The 21,051-nt window shown below is 39.7% G+C and overlaps 1 protein-coding gene across 1 annotated transcript; it reads left to right on the top strand.

The window, feature by feature from the left end:
• The first annotated feature begins 18,346 nt into the window (after nt 1-18,346).
• On the top strand, nt 18,347-19,866 carry LOC138899062 (uncharacterized). Its single transcript, XM_070185176.1, has 2 exons — nt 18,347-18,493; nt 19,423-19,866. The coding sequence occupies exons 1-2, from the start codon at nt 18,347-18,349 to the stop codon at nt 19,864-19,866; spliced, it is 591 nt and encodes a 196-aa protein (XP_070041277.1).
• Nucleotides 19,867-21,051: the final 1,185 nt, after the last annotated feature.

Genomic DNA, 21,051 nt, shown 5'->3' with positions numbered 1-21,051 from the left:
ATGTTAATGATCTTACAAGATATGTTACACATTGTTAAGATTGGCTTGAAGTTTAATGCAATGTAATCGATTTATAGGATTTAAGTTATCAATAAGTAGAATATAAAGAATTTTACAATCTCATGTAGTTAAATCATTTGCAGCATAATAGTACTTATCATCTTTTCTAGAACCAACCTGTAGCAAGAAGGCAATAACTTTCAGTAGGAACATATAATGACAAACAATTTGAAGATTTAGAAACTAGATTAACAGGAATTTAGTTTGATACCTTATCTAGAGTGTAACCCATTATACATTGGGAGTAGTAATTGTTTAAATTTACGACTTCTGCATGCTCGTTTGATACTTTAGCCTCTTACATAGTTTTCAACTTTTCTTGGCCCTAAATCACTCATGTTACACCTAGCCAACTTGTTATCATATCCAACTAATATCCTGCTATTGTTAACCCTCATTCGCACATAAATTAATGTAGTTAGTACGTGTCAAACTTGTTAATGGCCTTTAAGTACTTCGAGATTTCTGGGGTGCTACAGGAAAGACTTATGAATAATTGAACAACACAAGAAAAATTTACTCAGTCGGCAAAACTAGTTGAATAATTAAACAGATAAATAAAATGAAGATAGTATCAAAGTCATGACCCGCGCATAAAATCTATTAACAAGGCAAGATTTGGTCATCCGGCAAAATTTATGAATAATTTAACAAAATAGGTAGAATAAAAAGAACTTAACATATTTTGCCACACCCAACAAAACATGTGAAAAATTGAATAAGCATATTTTATTCAATCTTTTGGGTTTGTAGCGCTAAGGTTATATTTACTAAACTTCCTTAAATGGGACAAAATATAAATATGTTTAACCCAAAAAGTGGTTTAAGGATAAAATAACTGAATTTATAATTGAGGTCTAAAAGCAACATATTCAATCTAAATAATAACTAGATAGTTAAGACAAATTGCAAGATAAAACAAAGAATTGTAAAATAGATAAAGATAAGAGAGATGTTGTTCGATGATCATTGAGACTTGAGTGCCCGAAGCTTGATTACAGAAAATTTGTAAGATTGTCAAATGATAAAGTTTCTAATGTAAACAGTGATTGTGGTGAGTGCCGATTATTCCTAAAATGAACAAAAGGTTAGCTTTTATAGTGATGAGTCTGGATTGTTGTTTCCTAGAGTTGTGCTGTTGTTACTCTCATTTATTATGTTAATTTCAATAATTTGTAATAGATGCTTTAATACTAGATCTCGTAACTATAGAATTAATGATGAATCTCGGATACTCTGACGCTTGTTGATCTGCTACCCTTCTTATATATGAACTCTTCAATCATTATGAATTCTCCGGACATTTGACTTTCTTTCCGAGTATTCTAGTTGATCTTCCAAGGAGTCTTCCGTCTATCTCCGATTTCCTAACTTCCCAATTTATGATCTGACTGACCTGTAAGATGATTGGTAAATTTTTGCCACATCCCTTTTCTGAATGGTACACGCATTAAGTCTATTTTTACCAATGCAAATAGTCTGCTCACTTTCTGGATATTTTTTGTGAAATTTCTGAGAAGTGGAAGATTTTTAGTGGGAAGGTAACTGTGATTGGTACCCTTAATTGGTGTGAGGAAAATCTCATCTAATCCTCCATTTCAAAATTGAAGTGACAGGAGTTGTGATTAAAGTGATTTATGCCACCTACCCTTAAGGTTCAAGCAACATGTAGGACCTTGATTGGTGTTTCTCTTGGCAATAATTTTAAGAAAATGATGAGTGCATCTCTGATTGATTTATTTGGATCGATAGCTCTATATTGTCAGTTTCCAGTCGTCTACCTATATATGAGAGATTTCTCCTTTTCTACTTTTAACCTTTTCAACATGTTTTTTTTAACCTTTGCAACCCCCTTTGAGTTCATCGTTTGTTCTTGTAATCTTCCCAAGGTCATGGATTCCCAAAATCTTAACTTAGCAGTGAATGGAACTCTAGTTTCATTAAGTCACGTTTCATAAATCTCTGATAAGGAGAACTTCTTAGAAAACCAAAAGAGGGATGAATCCCCGAAAATCTAAAGACAAAAGGACCAAGCATGAAGTTGAACTAACCGTTCAAGATATCCTTCCCCGACAGTTGTATTTTGATGAGGATGAGAATTCATGGGATAAACCACCAGGGCAATTAGGAAATAGTACTCCTATGTGGATAGCTTTTCTTCTCTTAATCGATCAGAATATATTCTCCTCGTCTAGATGGAATATCGTTGGCGTGATCATATTGATGTTCAAGTAGCTTTGGAGCGGGAATAGATTACCAGTTATCTGGCTAATTTTTTCTTTGCGTATACTTACCTATTCAACCTTGGTTTTAGTCCTCCGATCGACTTAGTGATCATAGATTTTTATCGATATTTCAATATTTGTTTAGCCTAAGTCAGCCCCGATGTTTAGAGATTGGTGGCCTGTCTCTAATTTTTGAAGAACTTGGCCAAGGTCAAATTCTCCTTTCAATAGATTCTATACCTCTATTCTCTGAAGCTTTTCTGGAGTGGAGTTTTCTTAGCTCTTAATCGAGGAAGACGAGCCTCGGTAAATACTGAAGATGACCATGAAAGAGGATGGTATGACAATAAAATTTCATTATCATATTGATCCCGAGAATTGATTCAGTCTGGAAATCAACCGTTCCAAAAAAGGTGGAACGATAACCGTAAGCATGTTACCTTTTCTCTAGGATTTTGCTCATTCTTCATTTTGTGATTTTTCAACCTCTAGATTTCAGCTATTCTGGATACTCTTGGTGAAATTCCCAATATTAAGGAGTGGATTGAGAAAGTGTTGTCTTCTTCCCCCATAACTGATATGTCTTGGAGACATATTTCTGATGTTTCCGGATTGAGGGGTAGGAATCATAGTTTGTTTAAAAAAACTAATTATTTTTTATTGAGCTTCATGATCTTACGTTCCTTCTTTGGCTATACACATTGTGCCGAGGAAGACTACCATTCGGGTTTTGATTGACCTCCCGAAAAATTAATAATGTTGCTCAGGATATAATTCGATAATAGTCCGCATTAAAGTGGAAGAAAAAGAGTTCATCAAGTTCTATCCTTGTAAGTGATTTTATTAGTTTTCCCAGGAAGAGGACTAGGTCTAGCTTTAAGAAAGAGTCTGGGAATGTTCCAAATGGTCACCAAGTGAAACCTCGATCTGCTAAACCTTAGGGTAGAGGGCCTATTGTAATGACCCGACCGGTCATTTTAATCTTTATCAAATTGATTTCGGTTTAAGACTTTGAGTAGGTTTATATGATGTATTATGATTTGCGTATAGGATTGGTATTGATGTTCGAGAGGTTCGGGATTTATTTGGAAGAGTGATTCTCAATTTGGAAGTTTTAAGTTAGAAGAGTTAACTAAAGTTTGACTTTTGAGTAAACGACCTGAGAATCGAGATTTGAAGGTTCCAATGGATTATTATGGTGATTTTTGACTTGGGCGTATGTTCGAATTTGAATTTTGATGTTCCTAGAAGGTTTTGAATATATTTGCCAAAAATTGGTAATTTGAAGGTTTGGAGAGTTTTTAAGTTTGACCGATAGTTGACTTCGGTGATTTTGAATTATGATTGGCATTTCGATCATGGGGACAGGTTCGTGTTGTCATTTTGGACTTCTATGTGAAATTTGGTTCCATTCCGAGTTGTCTAAATATGATTTGTTGTGTTCGGAGTTTGTTGAAGGAAGTTAGAAGTTTGAAAAGTTGTTTAGTTTGATTGCGAGTGCGATTCTTGGTTGTGATAATATTTTGTGTATTTTGAGACCTTGAATAGGTCAGGTTTATATTTCTGGACTTGTTGGTATGATTGGACTGGATCCCAGGTGGCTTCGGTGAATTTCGGACCACCGGAGCATGCTTGGTATTTCAGATTCTTGTTGGTGCCGGTATGCTTCGCGATCGTGAAACAAGTCTCGTGACTGTGAAGAAGGGGACTGGCAGGAGAGATTTTTTTCTTCACGAATGCGACAAGAGGGTCGCAAACGTGGAGAAGGAATTGGGGGCCGGGGGGGTCTTGTTTTACGCGAACACAACAAAATGATCGTGAATGTAAGGAGGAGGCAACTGGGCAGGTTGCTCTTCACGAACGTGGTTGGGTGACCGTGAACACGAGGAAGGGGTTCAGGGCTGGTAAGATTTGGCTATTGTGAACGCGATGTTTCTTCCAGGAATGCGAAGCTTTGGGAACTGGAAGCCTCCACGAACGCGACCAGAGGACTGGGAACACGAAGAAGGCCCTGACAGTGTTATTAAATTAGTGAGCTCGACCTTCAGCTCATTCTTCACTCTCTTGCTTGCACAAAACCGAGATTTGGGCAATTCGTGAAGACCATTTTCATCATCTAATATAAGGTAAGTAATTCTAACTTGATTTTGAGCTTAATACTTGGATTATAAAAGCTTTTGGACCAAGAAATTCATGAAATTTGTTGAAATTTTATGGGGTTTTGGTAGAAACCTAAAATTTGGTAAAAATAAAAATTTGACCACGAAGTGGGGCATAGAATATATATATATATATATATATATATATATATATATATATATATATATATATATGAGTTTTTGGGTTATCTAGTTCGTTATATATATATATATATATATATATATATATATATATATATATATATATATATATATATATATATATATGAGTTCGTTATGCAATGGGTAATATTAAGTTTCTAGAATTCTTGGAATCTGCGCGGATGGGCTCGGGGATTACTTTTGTCGACTTTTTGTATGGGGTTGAGAATTGTTTCTAAATGTCAACTTACGCGTTTTTGGATATATTTTAAGTGGTTATCACATTCTTAGGTTAGTTTTGGATCATTTGGCATTGATTTGAGGTATTAGAGAGGTGGTGAAGCCGATAATCAGATTTTGGAGCAAGGTAAGTCTCTTGCCTAATCTTGTAAGAGGAAACTCATCCTTGTAGGTAATGTATTTTCTACATGTTACATGTTATGGGGTATACATACATACAATGTGACGAGCATAGATGCATATTCTAGATTCCTGATATGCCCGGGTAAACTTAGGCTTCTTCTGGGAACACGAAGAAGGCCCTGACAGTGTTATTAAATTAGTGAGCTCGACCTTCAGCTCATTCTTCACTCTCTTGCTTGCACAAAACCGAGATTTGGGCAATTCGTGAAGACCATTTTCATCATCTAATATAAGGTAAGTAATTCTAACTTGATTTTGAGCTTAATACTTGGATTATAAAAGCTTTTGGACCAAGAAATTCATGAAATTTGTTGAAATTTTATGGGGTTTTGGTAGAAACCTAAAATTTGGTAAAAATAAAAATTTGACCACGAAGTGGGGCATAGATATATATATATATATATATATATATATATATATATATATATATATATATATATATATATATATATATATATATATGAGTTTTTGGGTATGTTTACCCCTTAGATGAGACAGACGATATTTTTAGATGATTATATATATATATGAGTTCGTTATGCAATGGGTAATATTAAGTTTCTAGAATTCTTGGAATCTGCGCGGATGGGCTCGGGGATTACTTTTGTCGACTTTTTGTATGGGGTTGAGAATTGTTTCTAAATGTCAACTTACGCGTTTTTGGATATATTTTAAGTGGTTATCACATTCTTAGGTTAGTTTTGGATCATTTGGCATTGATTTGAGGTATTAGAGAGGTGGTGAAGCCGATAATCAGATTTTGGAGCAAGGTAAGTCTCTTGCCTAATCTTGTAAGAGGAAACTCATCCTTGTAGGTAATGTATTTTCTACATGTTACATGTTATGGGGTATACATACATACAATGTGACGAGCATAGATGCATATTCTAGATTCCTGATATGCCCGGGTAAACTTAGGCTCACACCATGCTTTAATTATACTATTGGAGTTGTCTTGCATGTTTTAAATGCTTTAATTTATGTTTTAGCCTGAGACTAGACTTGCGTAGATTATCGAGGTCTGATATTTTAAAGACTTGGCACGTCACTTGATTGATCGCAGAAATTATACCTTCTCTTACGGATTTACCCATGTGTCGTACATATCTTCGCGAGTTGGGCTAGTAACCCGTTGAAAGTTTCACATTCCTATAGGATCGGGCCGTTCGCCTCGACATGATTATGTAACATCACTCTTATGGGATCGAGTCGTTCGCCTCGGCATGATTATGTAACATCACTCTTATGGGATCGGGTCGTTCGGCACGGCAGGATTATGTAACACCACTCTTATGAGGTCTGGCCATTCGCCTCGGTAGGATTGTATAATACCACTCGAATGAGACCAATCGCCTTCGCAAGATTATGTAATACCAGTCTTATGGAATCGGGTAGTTGGCCTTGGCAGGATTGTGTAAACCACTCTTATGGGCTCAGGCTGTTTGCCTCAGCAACACTCTTATGAAATACCTGTGTACTGTTCCTATGGGATCGTTGCCTCGGTAGGGTTATGTGAAACATCATGATCGTTGTCTATTTTCTATTCGAGACAGTTGTAGTAGTGGTACTGTATATTCTAATAGATTCTCATACACTTGTGACACCAGGTTTTGGGATTGTGGACCACTTGGTCGTATTTTTTTGTATTAGTTGATTTAACATCTGGCTTGTATTTGGACCATGTACGAACTTCCTTTTATGATACCTAAAATCCCCCGTATAGTTGAGAACATTTTTGGATTATTTTGATTCTCAAACTATTTTTAAGAAGTGTTGTGGACTATTCATTATGGTGTATAGTCGTTAGCTTGCCTAGCACCGACATTAGGTTCCATCATAACTCATGGTGGGATTTGGGTCGTGACATCTTGGTATTAGAGCACTAGGTTGCGCAGATCTTACGAGTCATGAGCAAGTCTAGTAGAGTCTTGCGGATCGGTACAGAGACGTCTTTACTTATCTTCAAGAGGCTACAAGGCTGATAGGAGAACTTCCCTTTCTTGATTCTTTATCATGCGACTTGATTTCGGTTGAAGCTTATATCTTCAGTTCCTTCCTACTCATTTATACACGATGTCAGGCGCTCGATATCAGTTGGGCACCGATTAGTCGTGGTGATACTATAGATGTGGTGCAAGATGTTTTTCCCTGCAATATAGGTCAAACTGCTATCATCACCTTATGGAAGGGTGTTCAATCATTTCAGCATTTGTGAGCACGTGATTTTTACCCGACTAAAATATTCCTATAGAAATTCACAAATAGATTTTTTCTTAATTGTTTTTAGTTTTATAGAATTTGTAGGAAATTTGGTTAATTGTTGCTTGCATCTAGTTGCATATTTAACATTCTAAAATCATAAGAAAAATACCAAAATGTCTAAAGTATTTCGTGCATAAAATTTTAGGTCTATTTGCATTTAGGATTTAATTTCATGAGTTAATTGCATTATTAAACGAAAATCAAAAGAAATATATATATGAGTCATTTTTATATTCTTAGCTTTAAATTACAAATTAATAATTCTTCCTTCATTAGTCTAAATTAATTAATTATGGTAAAATAGATAACTAGGTTTATTTCTACAAATTAGATTAATTTAAGACTTAATTTAGGTTTTAATTAATTAGGATTTAAAATCAAGAAAAAGAAAAGAAAAGAAAGAAATTCTGTTTTGGTCTCGAATTTGGACCAAAATAATTTCTGGCCCAAACAATCACCCCCAAATCTGCCAAGCCCAACCCCCTCACCCGGTCCAGTCTAGCGACTAATGCGAACGACGTCGTTTTTGCTGAATCGATCTCGACCCTTCAATCCATCTCCATCCAACGGACGCAGTCCACTCTCACGCCCCATATAAAAAGCCCATTATACGTTCCCTCCCCCAGAACCCTAAACCTAATTCCATAACCCAAGCAGCGCCCCCCCTTTCTCTTCCTCCGCCAAACTCGCTTGAACTCAAGCGAGTTCACCCCCCCTCCAACTCACGCACGTGATTCCTTCACCCTCCCTCCTCCATGTCACCTGTCTTGTAACGACCTCTGACAGAAAAGATTTTTTTCTCCCTTAGGCTTCACGCGCTCTTGGTATTGAGAATAATTTCGGATGAATGGTGGTCGTAGGATCTGAGGGATTCAAGATCCTAGACCTCCATTTGTCCGATGTGGTTCACAAGAAAGGGAATCGGATTTTTGCGGATTTTTCGGATGGAAAAAAAGGAATCTTAGGGCATGACTTGGAGAAAAAGGTATGAAAATTTCTGTTTTGTGTATATATAGGGAGGTTAAGAGATTTCTGAGGGAGGTCTTCTTTTGGGAACAAAATTTCAGAGAAAAAAATCGGAAAGGAAAGCTAGGGTAAAAAAAAAACGTTCTTTTTCTTCTCAGTGGTTGATCTCCATTTTTTGATTTTCTGGTTTAGTTTCAGAACAAGAAAAATACAAAACAAAAAAAGAGAAACATGTTCAGTGTTCTTCTGTTCCATTTTATTTCAATTATTGTCTAGAAAATTTTTGAAAAAAAAATATTCCGTCTCTTCTTTTCAATCTGGATTTTGAGTTGAAAACTGGAGTTCGATTGAGAAGTTGTTGAGTTTGCCGCTGCTCGAGAAGGTTTTGCTGAAGTTCTTGTTTGGACGTCATTTTCTCCATTGTAATTCTGCTTATCATTTAAGAGGTCACATTTTGAACTCTATTCTTCTTCCTTTCTGCAGATTCTGTGTCATGAATGTTGGCGTTATTTGCTTAATTTCTCTTATTTCTGTATCTTGGCGTATATGATGATGTCTTGAATGTTTTTGAACTTTGAATGGATGAGTTTATTTTCAATAGTCATGCCGTAGATTTTGATTTCTCTTATCGATGTGTTTATGCTGTTCATTTCTGAACTAGCATATTATAATGGGTTATTACTGCAAAATGGCCATCACTGTAATGCCCAAAAATGACTTCATTCTTCATATGAAGGTTCATCCCTCTTCCTGTTATGTTTCCTTACCAAAGTTTGCGTCACTTTTGTTCTGATTTTACTTAAATCCAACTGAAGTTCTGAAAATCACAAAAGCTCGAAAACCAAAAGAAAACTGGGATTTTGAAGAGGGTTTGGGGAGTAATTGATTACTGAATTTTTGAACTCTTCCCTGAATCTATAAAAGGCTGTTGAACCTCGAATTTATGGCTGTTTGTTGCGGTTCTATAATGGAAATTGTTCCTTTTGCTTTGTTTGGCTAAGAACTGAGCTCCTCATTCTAGTTACTGCTTCTCCTTCAAAGTTAGAGATTCATTTCTCCCATTTGTTTGTTGTGGCCAGGTATCATTTTTAACCGAATGATATAAACCTTTGATTTATTTGAATGAGAATAATGCAAATCTATTCATACTTTGTGTTGTTTCAAATCTGCCAAATTGGTTGATATTCACCATGCTACCTCTTGTTTGGTTACTGTATTGAAACTAGTTGAATTGCAATTCAAGTTTACTGCACTTGTTATGTCAGAAAAATGATTTTAAAATCTGTTTGTTTTTCCATTGAGTAATGTGGTTTTAGAAGATGAGAATTGGGTGAAAACATGTGGAGAATTGATCTGGACACCAGTTGGCTTGATTTCTTATAGTATGAACCGGTAACTCAAGTGTTTTATGAGTTTGATTCCGGTAGCCTGATTTCGTGTTGTTAAACTTTGGTTATTAATTAAGATGGTGTATGTTTATATTCCATTTTTAAAGGTTTTCTCTTGTGTTAGCTGATGTTGATTGAGAAATTACTCCAACAAATATGCAATAGTCATCTTTAATTAGTAAAAAAGGCATTTGATCCTTTTCTGGATGGAAATTGTAGCTAATGCTAAATTGTGAAACAAATGAAGAGATGCTGTCTGTGGCTTTTATGGACTCGCCTGTATGAGCCAGCAATTTTAACTTGAACTTTACATGCTCTTGCCTACCAAAAGTAAAAATTCCTTATAATCCCAGACTCTAAGAAATAGCAATTGATGAACATCGTAGTTTGCTTTAGGCGCGATTAAATAAATTATCGTGACTATGGGTATGGTTCTCGTGGCATAGTTATGATACGCAACCCCAATTCGAGTGTGCATTTCATGTGACTCGACCAAAACTTCAAACAATAATAAAAAATAAGCATGTCATAAATCACGGGTACATTTCATGTGGTGCGGTTTGCGACATGTGCCAAAATGACAAGTGTACGACATCGTGACTTGTTCCAGAAATAATTCCATAAACAATTAAATGCGGTTAAAAAGTAAAAAATACACAATAGGCTTTTAAAACATGTATTAAATCAGATAATTAGGCCAATTATTAATAGTTGAGCGACCGTGCTAAAACCACGGAACTCGGGAGTGCCTCACACCTTCTCCAGAGTTAACAGAATTCCTTACCCGGTCTTCTGTGTTCGTGGACCATAAATAGAGTCAAATTTCCTCGATTTGGGATTTAAAATAAACCGGTGACTTGGGACACCATAACTTATTCCAAGTGGCGACTCTGAATTTAATAAATAATCCCATCTCGGATATTGTCACTTTAATTGGAAAAACTCCCCTAATATCCCCGTTCGGGAAAAAGGAGGTGTGACAGCTCTGGCGACTCTGCTGGGGATCGAACCCAGAATCTCTGGTTCAGGGTTCAGAATTCGAGCTTAGATGACTATTATACTTGGCTTTTTCTTATTATCTGATTTTTACGTGTTTGAGCCTAATGTGTTAAATGCCTCTTTTTACCGCTTTGATATTGTTTGGACTGTATTTAAATTGTCACGAAACCCTTCTTCTCTCTGAGTCTTCTAAATCTTCTGGGAAGTGCACGCTGGCGTGACTTCTTTTCTGTTAATGTCATATCCTAATTTAGAACGAGGATTGGATCAGTTACAAAGCCGGATGGCCTTTTGGTTACCGGTACGTTGCCCTCCCCCCCCCTTCCCCGGCTCGAGTTGTCCGCTCGGGTAAGCCAGGTCTAGAACCATACACCCAGGGTTTTAAGCCTAGAATAACATAGCCTCGTGCCGGATCTCTAGTAGGTACGTTTGTTTGTATAACATGCATTTGACTTTGGAGACTCAACACAGGGGTTGGGTCTGTCTAGGACAGGTGTCCCCAATTTAAAAGACCATTCTGATGCATTTTTTACATGCTACTTGTGCATTTATCGGTTTCGGCTTGTATGTTGATCGGCTTTTAGAATAAGGAAAGAAAATCAAGCAAAATCAAGAAGTGAAGTAGGATAGAGAAACATCCGGAAAATACCAGTGTTCAAAATATCCTGAAACTCTGCCGAATTTTTTAAAAAAAAAAGAGAAAAGAAAAGGATAGTCTTTGAAAAAAAAATAAGTCCTATTTTTCCACGAGTCAAAACTCACCGAACTACGCGGGTTTGATTCCCACCAGGTGTGGGATACGTAGGCAACCCTCATCGGGTCCGGTCCCACTTTTGCAAAAAATAATCTTTTCATGGTCAGTTTTGTACAAAATTTTAATTTGGTTATTCTAATTTAAAAATGTGCAGAATGAGCACCGTTTAAACCTTACCTGTGAAGGTTATGGATCAGATTCCACTAGCACTCCACATGTGGTGGGAGGATTTGGGAAAACAAGGACGAGACATGGTCAACCAATATCCGGGGGCGCTCACTGGACTATTGAAAATTCAACCTAGAAGGGACCTGATAGAGGCATTAGTGGCATTCTGGGACCCCGCTCATAATGTTTTGCACTTCTCAGATTTTGAGCTTACGCCTACTTTGGAAGAAATGGCGGGTTATACTGGGAGCACGGAGGGATTGAGACACAAGTACCCGGTATCTCCAAGGACTGTTACTCCCCACAAGTTTCTGGACTTACTAAAGATAAGCAGACAAATCAAGACTGGAAGTCTAGCAGGGGGGAACTTCCACTTTTAATTTTCTATATCAGTGATACGGGCATTTAAAGGGATTCGAAGACCCGGAAAATGGACTCTGCAGTAAAGAAAACCGATCAAAATGGGAGACCCATAGATGTTTTGCCTTCATGGTGGCGTTTTTAGGCCTTTTGGTGTTTCCAAGGGAAGATGGGTATATTGATTTATGGGTAGTCGGGGTTGTCCACGTTTTGACTACTCAGGCCAAGAGTACTCTTGCAACCATGATCGTATCAGATATATTCCGAGCCCTCACATTCTGTAAGGCCGGAGTCAGTTTTTTCGAGGGATGCAACCTGCTGTTGCAAATGTGGATGATCGAACACCTTTGTCATCGTCCTCGATACATGAACTATGGATCTACAGGGAAAAACTGCATTGAAGAGTTTGGTACACGAGTAACAGGATTCGAAATGGCGAAAGGGGTCAAAGATTGGATTACCCGCCTTCGATCTACGACCGCAGATCAGATAGAGTGGACATTAGGTTGGCTTCCTATTGATGAGATTGTTTATATGCCCGCCACTGGTCCCTACTTCTTGCTAATGGGTCTCCGAAGCATCCAACCCTATGCTCCGTACCGGATTTTGAGACAACTTGGAAGATGCCAGACAGTTCCTAGAGATGAAGATCTTAGCACTTATGTGGTCGAAATCCGCTCTGATGCCCAATTTCCCGAAGAAGCGGTTCGCCAAATTTGGAGCGAATGCCAGTATTTGGGGGCAAACACCCGAGTACGTGATTTGTCTAGGGGTGAGGTCTTACCTAGTTATGTTGCCTGGTATGGAAAGAGAGTCGCGACGAATGGTGAATTTGAACGGCCAACTTAAAGACCTCATATCCAAGAATTTGTTGACGTATCGCAGGAGCAGTGGGCTTGGTTAGCCAAAGAAAAGGAATACCGGACCACCATAAGTAAATTAGAACAACATATCGGAAAAATCAAATTTGATAGTAGTTTGCAAGCTGCCGAGGATGAAGGAGAAAAGAAGAGATTGGTTTGGGAAAATGAGGCGCTCCGAGCCCAACTCCGGGACATGAGGATGGCCGCTGAAATGCCTGTGAGGAGCGAGAGAGATGAAAAACTCATCGGCAACCTAAGGATGAAGGTGCATGACTATGCGGCTGACTTGACAAAGGCCGAAAGAGACTTGTTAAATGCTTAAGCAAAGTTGGTCAAAGGTGCGGAAGAGCAAGCTAGATTAGTCCACCAGTTGAAGCAGAAATATGACAAAGAAGCAGCAATTTTACAGAAAAGGATGGTTGCCCTTGAGAATGAAATGGTCAAGCAAACAAAGGATTTCAAGGCAGAAAGAGAGCATTGCTACACATTGATTTATCAATTACAAGAAAGCATGCAGCAGTTACAAGACCAAAACAACACAAATGCACAAGTGTTGGAGGCTCGGGCCCAGCAGATTGGACGTTTGCTTCAAGAAAAAGGTGTCATCAGAATGAGGATTAAAGAGATAGCTGATTATGTTGTAATGAAATGCCATGAATGTGAATACATGACCAGGTCTATGTTTTTTGCTTCTGTGATGATATTTGTTCGCCAGGTGATGGTTGACCTAGACCGCCTTCAAGAAGATATTGCCCGCAGGCCTGTACGGAGAACGGCTGATGTCCCGCAAGCCTCTGGAGTACCAGTGGAGGCTCTTATGTATTTTTGATTTCCTTTAATAATCTGTATTTTACTTTCTCCGAGTCTTGTTCGTCTTTGTCAAGGTTGTCTATTACTTTATTTCGAGTCTGTAGATTTTTCCTTTTGCAGTCATCGCTACTTTTAGTCCTTGTAATAGAAAATCCAAAAAGATGTCTTTTATTGATGAAATAAATTATTTCGTATCTATTTCTCTGAACTATGTAATGATCTGATTCATGCGGTGTCATGATATGTAGGCAATCCCCATAGGATTCAATCATAATCTTAAAAGAAAATAGAAAAAGAGAGAAAATAAGGGAAGAAAGAAAAGAGAGGCCAAACTAAAGAAAAAGAATAAGAATTAAAAGAGCGAAACACAGCAGAAGGAGAGATGGAAAAGTCAGGATTGGAGAATTTGGAAAAGCCGGGATGAAACATACGAGCCGTCGCAAAGCATTTAGAAACGTTTAACCGCTCAGGTGCATTGCATCCCCAATGTGCGATTACCTATCTGTAGATTGCTTTAAAACTGACCAAGTTGTTGTGTGTGCAAGAGACAGGTTCTGTTTTAGGTGGTTAGTTTGTTGGCATCCTGGCAAGTCACCCCTATAACACCAGATCAAAGTGTAAGGCAGTCATGACTAGCAAAGAATCGGTCCTGGGTGTTGTCGACCCGCCAAGGGAGATTGTAGAATCGGAGTCTGAATTGAAAGAGGAGGTCTACAGGTTGAAGCATCAAACGGCAGAAATGTATCAAGCCTGGGTCAGGGGGCATCCTCCACCTTCATTCCCCGCCAACTACCCAGAAAATCCCGCTTTCATCCCACCACTGTCACAAGCCCAAGATCCCATTACCATTGACCTTTCCCCTCAGCACGCACCAGGCTTTACCCTTTATCACCACTACCCTGGCACCTCGTCCCAAACCTTTGATGCTCCACCAGCCAAAACAACCGCATACCCTGCTCCGACATCCGCTCCTATTTTCGTAGCCCCTCCGCGAGCTACCCTTCACAGATTTTCTAGTGAACCCGCGTTCCAAGCTCCAGATACCCAATATTATGTTCCGGAACCAACTTTCAAAGTCGCGGATCCTTATTCCCATGCCCCTCACTTTGAACCTCCTATCGAAACTGAGAAACCATCCCGGAATGTGGAGCAGGACGAGATGTTCAGGAAAGTGAAGAGTCTATAGCAATCTTTGAAGAACATGCAAGGGATAGGAAGCCAAGTAAGTGTGGCTTACAAGGATTTATGCTTATTTCCGGATGTCCAACTGCCCGCTGGGTTCAAGATGCCCAAGTTTGACCTGTACGATGGACATGGAGATCCCGTGGCCCATTTGAGAGGCTTTTGCAGCAATATGAGAGGCACCGGTGGGAAAGATGAATTATTACTGGCGTATTTCAGTCAGAGTCTGAGTGGGGCAGCTTTAGAATGGTACACCCGCCAAGACACTAGTAAGTGGTACACATGGGATGACTTGGCTCAGGCCTTTGCTCGGCACTTTTAGTACAATTTAGACATTGTCCCGGATCGCCTATATTTGACCATGGTAGAGAAGAGGCCCAATGAAAGCTTTAGGGAATATGGTTTCAGATAGAGAGAACAAGCTGCACGAGTCTACCATCCGATGGAAGAAGATGAGATGGTCGAGTACTTTCTTCAAGCCCTAGAGCCCACTTACTTTGGCCATTTGATCTCAGCCATAGGTAAGTTCTTCAACGATGTGGTAAAGATGGGAGGAATGGTGGAAGAGGGACTCAAGTCAAGCAAGATCATGAGTTACTCTGCCATAAAAGCAACCACACAAGCAATTCAAAGTGGCGCTGGAAGCCTGTTAGGCAAAAAGAAGAAAGAAGATGTCGCTATGTTTGTCTCCGGATCGTGGCGTGGCCCAAGGGGTCCGCCTCACCAGTACACCCAAACTCAACCCCGGCCTCAAACCTACACCCAAGCTCCATATAATCCATCTCAGCATTATTTCCCACCACAAGACCCTCGATATTCTGTCGAGCTACCCCAATACCATGTTCACCACGCACAGTCATATGCTCAACCCCCTCCCTACCCGCAATGGCATGCTCCAACTCCACAAAATCCTTATACGCCCCCACAACCGTACCAAAACCCTACTGGTCCAAGTTTTCGACCAAGTCTAGATTACAGAAAAGAGAGGCAGCAGCGAAAAGAAACCTTCACTCCTCTTGGAGAGTCCTACACCAGTTTGTTTCAGAGGTTGAGGCAGTTAGACGTTTTGAGGCCGATTGAGCCAAAGATACCAAATCCGCCTCCAAGTAACCTTGATTACTCCCTTAGATGTGCGTATTGTTCTGATGCCCCGGGGCACGACACGGAGAAGTGCTGGCATTTGAAGAGGGTGATCCAAGAGCTTATTGATACAAATCAAATTGTGGTCCAGAGCCCGGAAGCGCCAAACATCAACCAAAATCCTTTGCCGGCCCATGCAGAGACACATATGATCGAGATAATTCATAAGGATGGGGAGCCCAAAAACTCTTCCAAGTCTGTCATGATGATCCGGGCTAGGGAAAGTAATCCAATCAAAGCTCTAGATTCTGCAAAAGCAATGTCCTTGACAGTTAAAGGGGTGTCGGAGAAGCCAAGCACGCTTAACGTGAAGCCATCTGTATTGGTTGTGAAAGGTCCTCCGGTTGATGTTGAAGCAAACCAGTAAAAGAAACAAGTGGTCATGCCAGGGGTCTCGGGCAAGCCTGTCATAATCGTGGAAGGGGCTCGTGTTACCCCCGTTATTATTAAGCCAGTGACCCAGTTACCAATGGTTGACATAAAGGCCGTCCCGTGGAATTACAAACAGGTGATAGTAACATACAAAGGGAAAGAAGTAGAGGAAGAAGTCAATGGAACCGGAGCACTGACTCGTTCTGGGATATGTTTTACCCCAGAAGAACTGAGGAAAACCAAGCCATTCAAGGACGGCCACATCCCAGTAAAAAAGCCGGTCACCGAAGAAGAGGCAGAGGAATTCCTGAAAAAGATGAAAATGCAAGACTATTCCATTGTAGAACAGTTGAGGAAAACACCAGCTCAGATCTCTCTTTTGTCTTTGCTGATACATTCAGATGAACACCGCAAAGCCCTGATGAAGATTTTGAATGAGGCCCATGTTCCTGATAAGATCACGGTGAACCACTTGGAAAAGATTGCTAACAAGATTTTCGAAGCAAACAGGATCACTTTCTCAGATGATGAACTTCCTATAGAGGGTACAGAACACAATCGAGCTCTTTATCTCACAGTGAAGTGCGAGGATTCTGCTGTCTCAAGGGTACTGGTGGATAACGGTTCTAGTGCAAATATTTGCCCTCTGTCCACTTTGCAAAAGTTGAAGATTGGCACTGAAAGGATCCACATTAATAATGTATGCGTTCGAGGCTTCGATGGAGGAGGGAAAGATTCTATTGGTGATATAATGCTCAGGTTGTCAATAGGGCCAGTAGAGTTCACTATGGAGTTCCAAGTGCATCTTTGGTATGAATTTCTTGGTCCTTGTTCTACTTTACCGGTTATTCTTTCCTCTTATTTGACTAACGTGCAGGTAGACTCCACTTTGGCGGTGCTACAAAAGAGGAAGAAGGCTATTGGGTGGACTTTGGCAGATATTCGGGGGATAAGCCCTGCATTTTGCATGCATAAGATCAACTTGGAGTAAGGCGCCAAACCATCTATTGAAAATCAAAGGAGACTCAATGAGGCTATGCAAGAAGTTATCAAGAAGGGAATTATTAAGTGGTTGGATGTCGAGGTTGTCTACCCTATCTCCGATAGTTCGTGGACTTCTCCAGTTCAATATGTCCCAAAGAAAGGGGGCATGACGGTGGTCACCAATGAAAAGAATGAGTTAATTCCTACAAGAACAGTGACCGTATGGAGGATGTGTATGGACTATCGCAAGCTCAACAAAGTCACAATGAAGGATCATTTTTCACTTCCTTTCTTAGATCAAATGCTTGATAGATTGGCCGGCCATGCTTTATATTGCTTTCTTGTTGGGTATTCGGGCTACAACCAAATTCTTATTGCTCTGGAGGATCAAGAAAAAATAACATTTACATGTCCCTGTGGTACTTTTGCCTTCAAGTGGATGCCATTTGGTTTGTGCAATGCACCAGCGACTTTTCAAAGGTGTATGATGGCTATTTTCATGGACATGGTGGAGGACTACCTTGAAGTTTTCATGGATGACTTCTCGGTGGTTGGATATTCTTTTGATGATTGTCTTGCGAATCTGGATAAAGTGTTGGCTAGATATGAAGAAACAAATTTGGTGCTTAATTGGGAGAAATGCCATTTCATGGTCGAGGAAGGCATTGTCATTGGCCACAAAATCTCAAAGAATGGAATTGAAGTTGACAAGGCAAAGATTGAGGTGATTTCTAAACTTCCACCTCCAACTTCGGTAAAGGGTGTGCGGAGTTTCTTAGGCCATGCGGGTTTCTACCGGCGCTTCATCAAAGATTTCTCTAAGGTGGTGAATCCGTTGTGAAAGCTTCTTGAGAAGGATGCTAAGTTCAACTTCAATGATGATGGCATGAGAGCTTTTGAATTGTTGAAGTTCAAGTTGACAACTACTTCCATCATCACCACTCCAAATTGCAGTGTCCCTTTTGAACTCATGTGTGATGCAAGTGACATAGCGGTTGGGGCTGTTTTGAGGGAACGCATCAAAAAGATTTTTCATCTGGTCTACTATGATAGTAAGACCATTAATAGTGCCTAAGTCAACTACACCGTTATGGAGAAAGAGCTCATTGCCATTATGTTTGCAATTGAGAAGTTCTGCATGTACTTGATGGGTGCAAAGGTCATTGTCCACATGGATCATGCGGCGCTTCGGTATCTTATGAGAAAGAAGGACTCCAAAGCTCGGTTGATGAGATGGGTGCTTTTGTTGCAACAGTTTGATATTGACATCCAAGATAGAAAAGGGAGTGAAAATTAAGTGGCGGACCACTTGTCTCGTTTGGAGGAGGAGGGGAGGCCACATGATGGCCTTGAAATCAATGACTCATTCCCCGATGAGAAACTCTTGGCTATTTCAATGAAAGAGGTGTCATGGTTTGCGGATCTAGCAAATTTCCTTGTGTGTGGTATCATCCCGGATGAGTTCTCTTCAAAACAAAGGAAGAAGCTCAAACGGAATTGTCAAGATTATTATTGGAATGAACCATACCTCTTCCGAATTTGTACGGATGGGGTGATTAGAAGATGTGTACCGAAAAAAGAGCAAGGTAAAATTTTTGGGGCTTGTCATTCTTTTCCATATGGTGGTCATCATGGTGGAGAAAGAACGGCGGCCAAAGTGCTAAGTTGCAGTTTCTATTGCCCCACTCTTTACAAGGATGCTAGTGAGCTAGTGAAAATATGTGATGAATGTTAACGGGCTGGTGGAATCTCAAAGAAAAATGAAATACCTCTCACTACCATTTTGGAGAATGATATTTTTGATGTGTGGGGTACTGAATTCATGGGTCCTTTTGTGAGTTCTTGTGGAAACACCTACATCTTGGTCGCGGTGGATTATGTATCCAAATGGTTTGAGGCCTTTGCTCTACCCAATAATGAGGCTAGATGTGTGGTAGCGTTCTTGAAGAAGAATATTTTCCCAAGGTTTGGTACTCCGCGGGTAATTATAAGCGATGGGGGTCACATTTTTGCAACAAGGCTTTCGACACTTTACTTAGCAAGTATTGTGTTACTCATATAGTCATGACTCCCTATCATCCACAAGCTAGTGGTCAAGTGGAAGTTTCCAACCTAGATATAAAGAGTATTTTATCCAAAACGCTAAATGCTAATCGGACGGATTAGGCCAAGAAGCTTGATGATGCACTATGGGCTTATCGGACGGCTTACAAAATACCTATCGGAATGTCACCATACCAGTTGGTGTTCAGGAAAGCTTATCACCTTCCGGTGAAACTTGAGCACAAGGCCATGTGGGCTCTAAAGAAGTTGAATCTTGATTGGGATGTAGCCACTAACTTGTGGGTTGCACATTTGAATGAATTGGATGAGTTCCGGTACCATGCTTATGCAAGTTTGTCCTTATACAAAGAAAATATGAAATATCTTCATGACAAATACATTTGGAACAAAGAGATTAAGGAGGGCGATCTTGTATTGTTGTTTAACTCAAGGTTAAAGATGTTTCCTGGGAAGCTAAAGTCTAAATGGAGTGGTCCTTTTAAAATTGTGGGTGTGACACCTTTTGGAGCATTAGACTTGAAGAACAAAAACAATGAAGTATTCTGAGTCAATGGTCACCAGGTGAAGAACTACTTGGGAAAAGTTAGAGATAGCCACGTCGTGGAGGTCATTCATTTCAATTAATGGTATTCTGCGTCATGTCGCGACATTAAATCAGGCGCTTCTTGGGAGGCAACCCATGTTTCTTTTCTTTTTCCTTTGGTAGTTAGGTGTTATCTTTGTTCTAACTTGATTTGAAGTGTGCTACATGGCTGAGTGTGACTTACAGAAACTGTGGACAAAAATGTGGCTAAGTTTTGAAATAAGTGGGGACCGCAGTTGATTTGTGCGGACCGTATAATTTGGAATGTTGTAGCAAAAGAGAAATGCGGTCGCACAATTATCTTGCGGACCGCACAAATGAGAAATGGAAAATACAAACTGTCTAAAGTTTGATCCTGTCAGAGGAGAGGTAGATGTGCGACCGCAAGGGAAATATACGATCGCACATGAGATCTGCGGCCGCACACAAAATTGTGCGGACCGCAGATGAGATGTTGAAGATAATGCCCCAGGTAATAGAGTCCGGACCGCACATGAAAATGTGCGGCCGCACTCGACCTTCTTCCCCTTTCATAGACCATAAGTATAAATAGAAGGGCAGGGGCAAGGGTATGCTTCAATTTCTTGTATGCTTCAATTTCTTGTTAATATTGTTCTTATAATTTGTAGATATTTAGTCATTTTTAGGTCATTTGTCAATAGAATTCAATTGTGCATTCATGTGGGGTAAATCTGTAATGGGTTAACTAATACGTGCTCTATAGGGATTCGGTCAACATATTTTCATGCCTCTATATATGTTGTTGCCATGTCAAAATTTGCACAAAATTGATAAACCTAGATAGAAAAAAAATTGGATTGTTCGTAGTTTTTGAATTCTATGGCCGCACATGAAATTGAGTCCGCATATTGTGATTTTAGGGCAACATAGTGAAAGAATGGATCTGAGTCTGCACGATAAAATGTGTGGACCGTATATTTCCTATCGCGCCACAAAAACAACTCTTTTCCTGTCATCAGAGAGTCTACACTTTTTGACTCAAATGTGCAGTCGCAGGTCTAATTGTGCGGATCGAAAAAAACAGGTTGCAGCCACACATCAGCCAATTCTCTGTCATCAGAGAGTTGGCACTTTTTGGGATTCAGAGGTGAGGCCGCAAGTGAAATTGTGTGGACTGCACTTCACTT

Source organism: Nicotiana tomentosiformis, chromosome 9, assembly GCF_000390325.3.
Source record: "Nicotiana tomentosiformis chromosome 9, ASM39032v3, whole genome shotgun sequence".
In the NCBI taxonomy this organism is placed as follows: domain Eukaryota; kingdom Viridiplantae; phylum Streptophyta; class Magnoliopsida; order Solanales; family Solanaceae; genus Nicotiana; species Nicotiana tomentosiformis.
The sequence above is the reverse complement of the archived record's forward strand: the minus strand, read 5'-3'. Positions and strand labels throughout refer to the sequence as shown.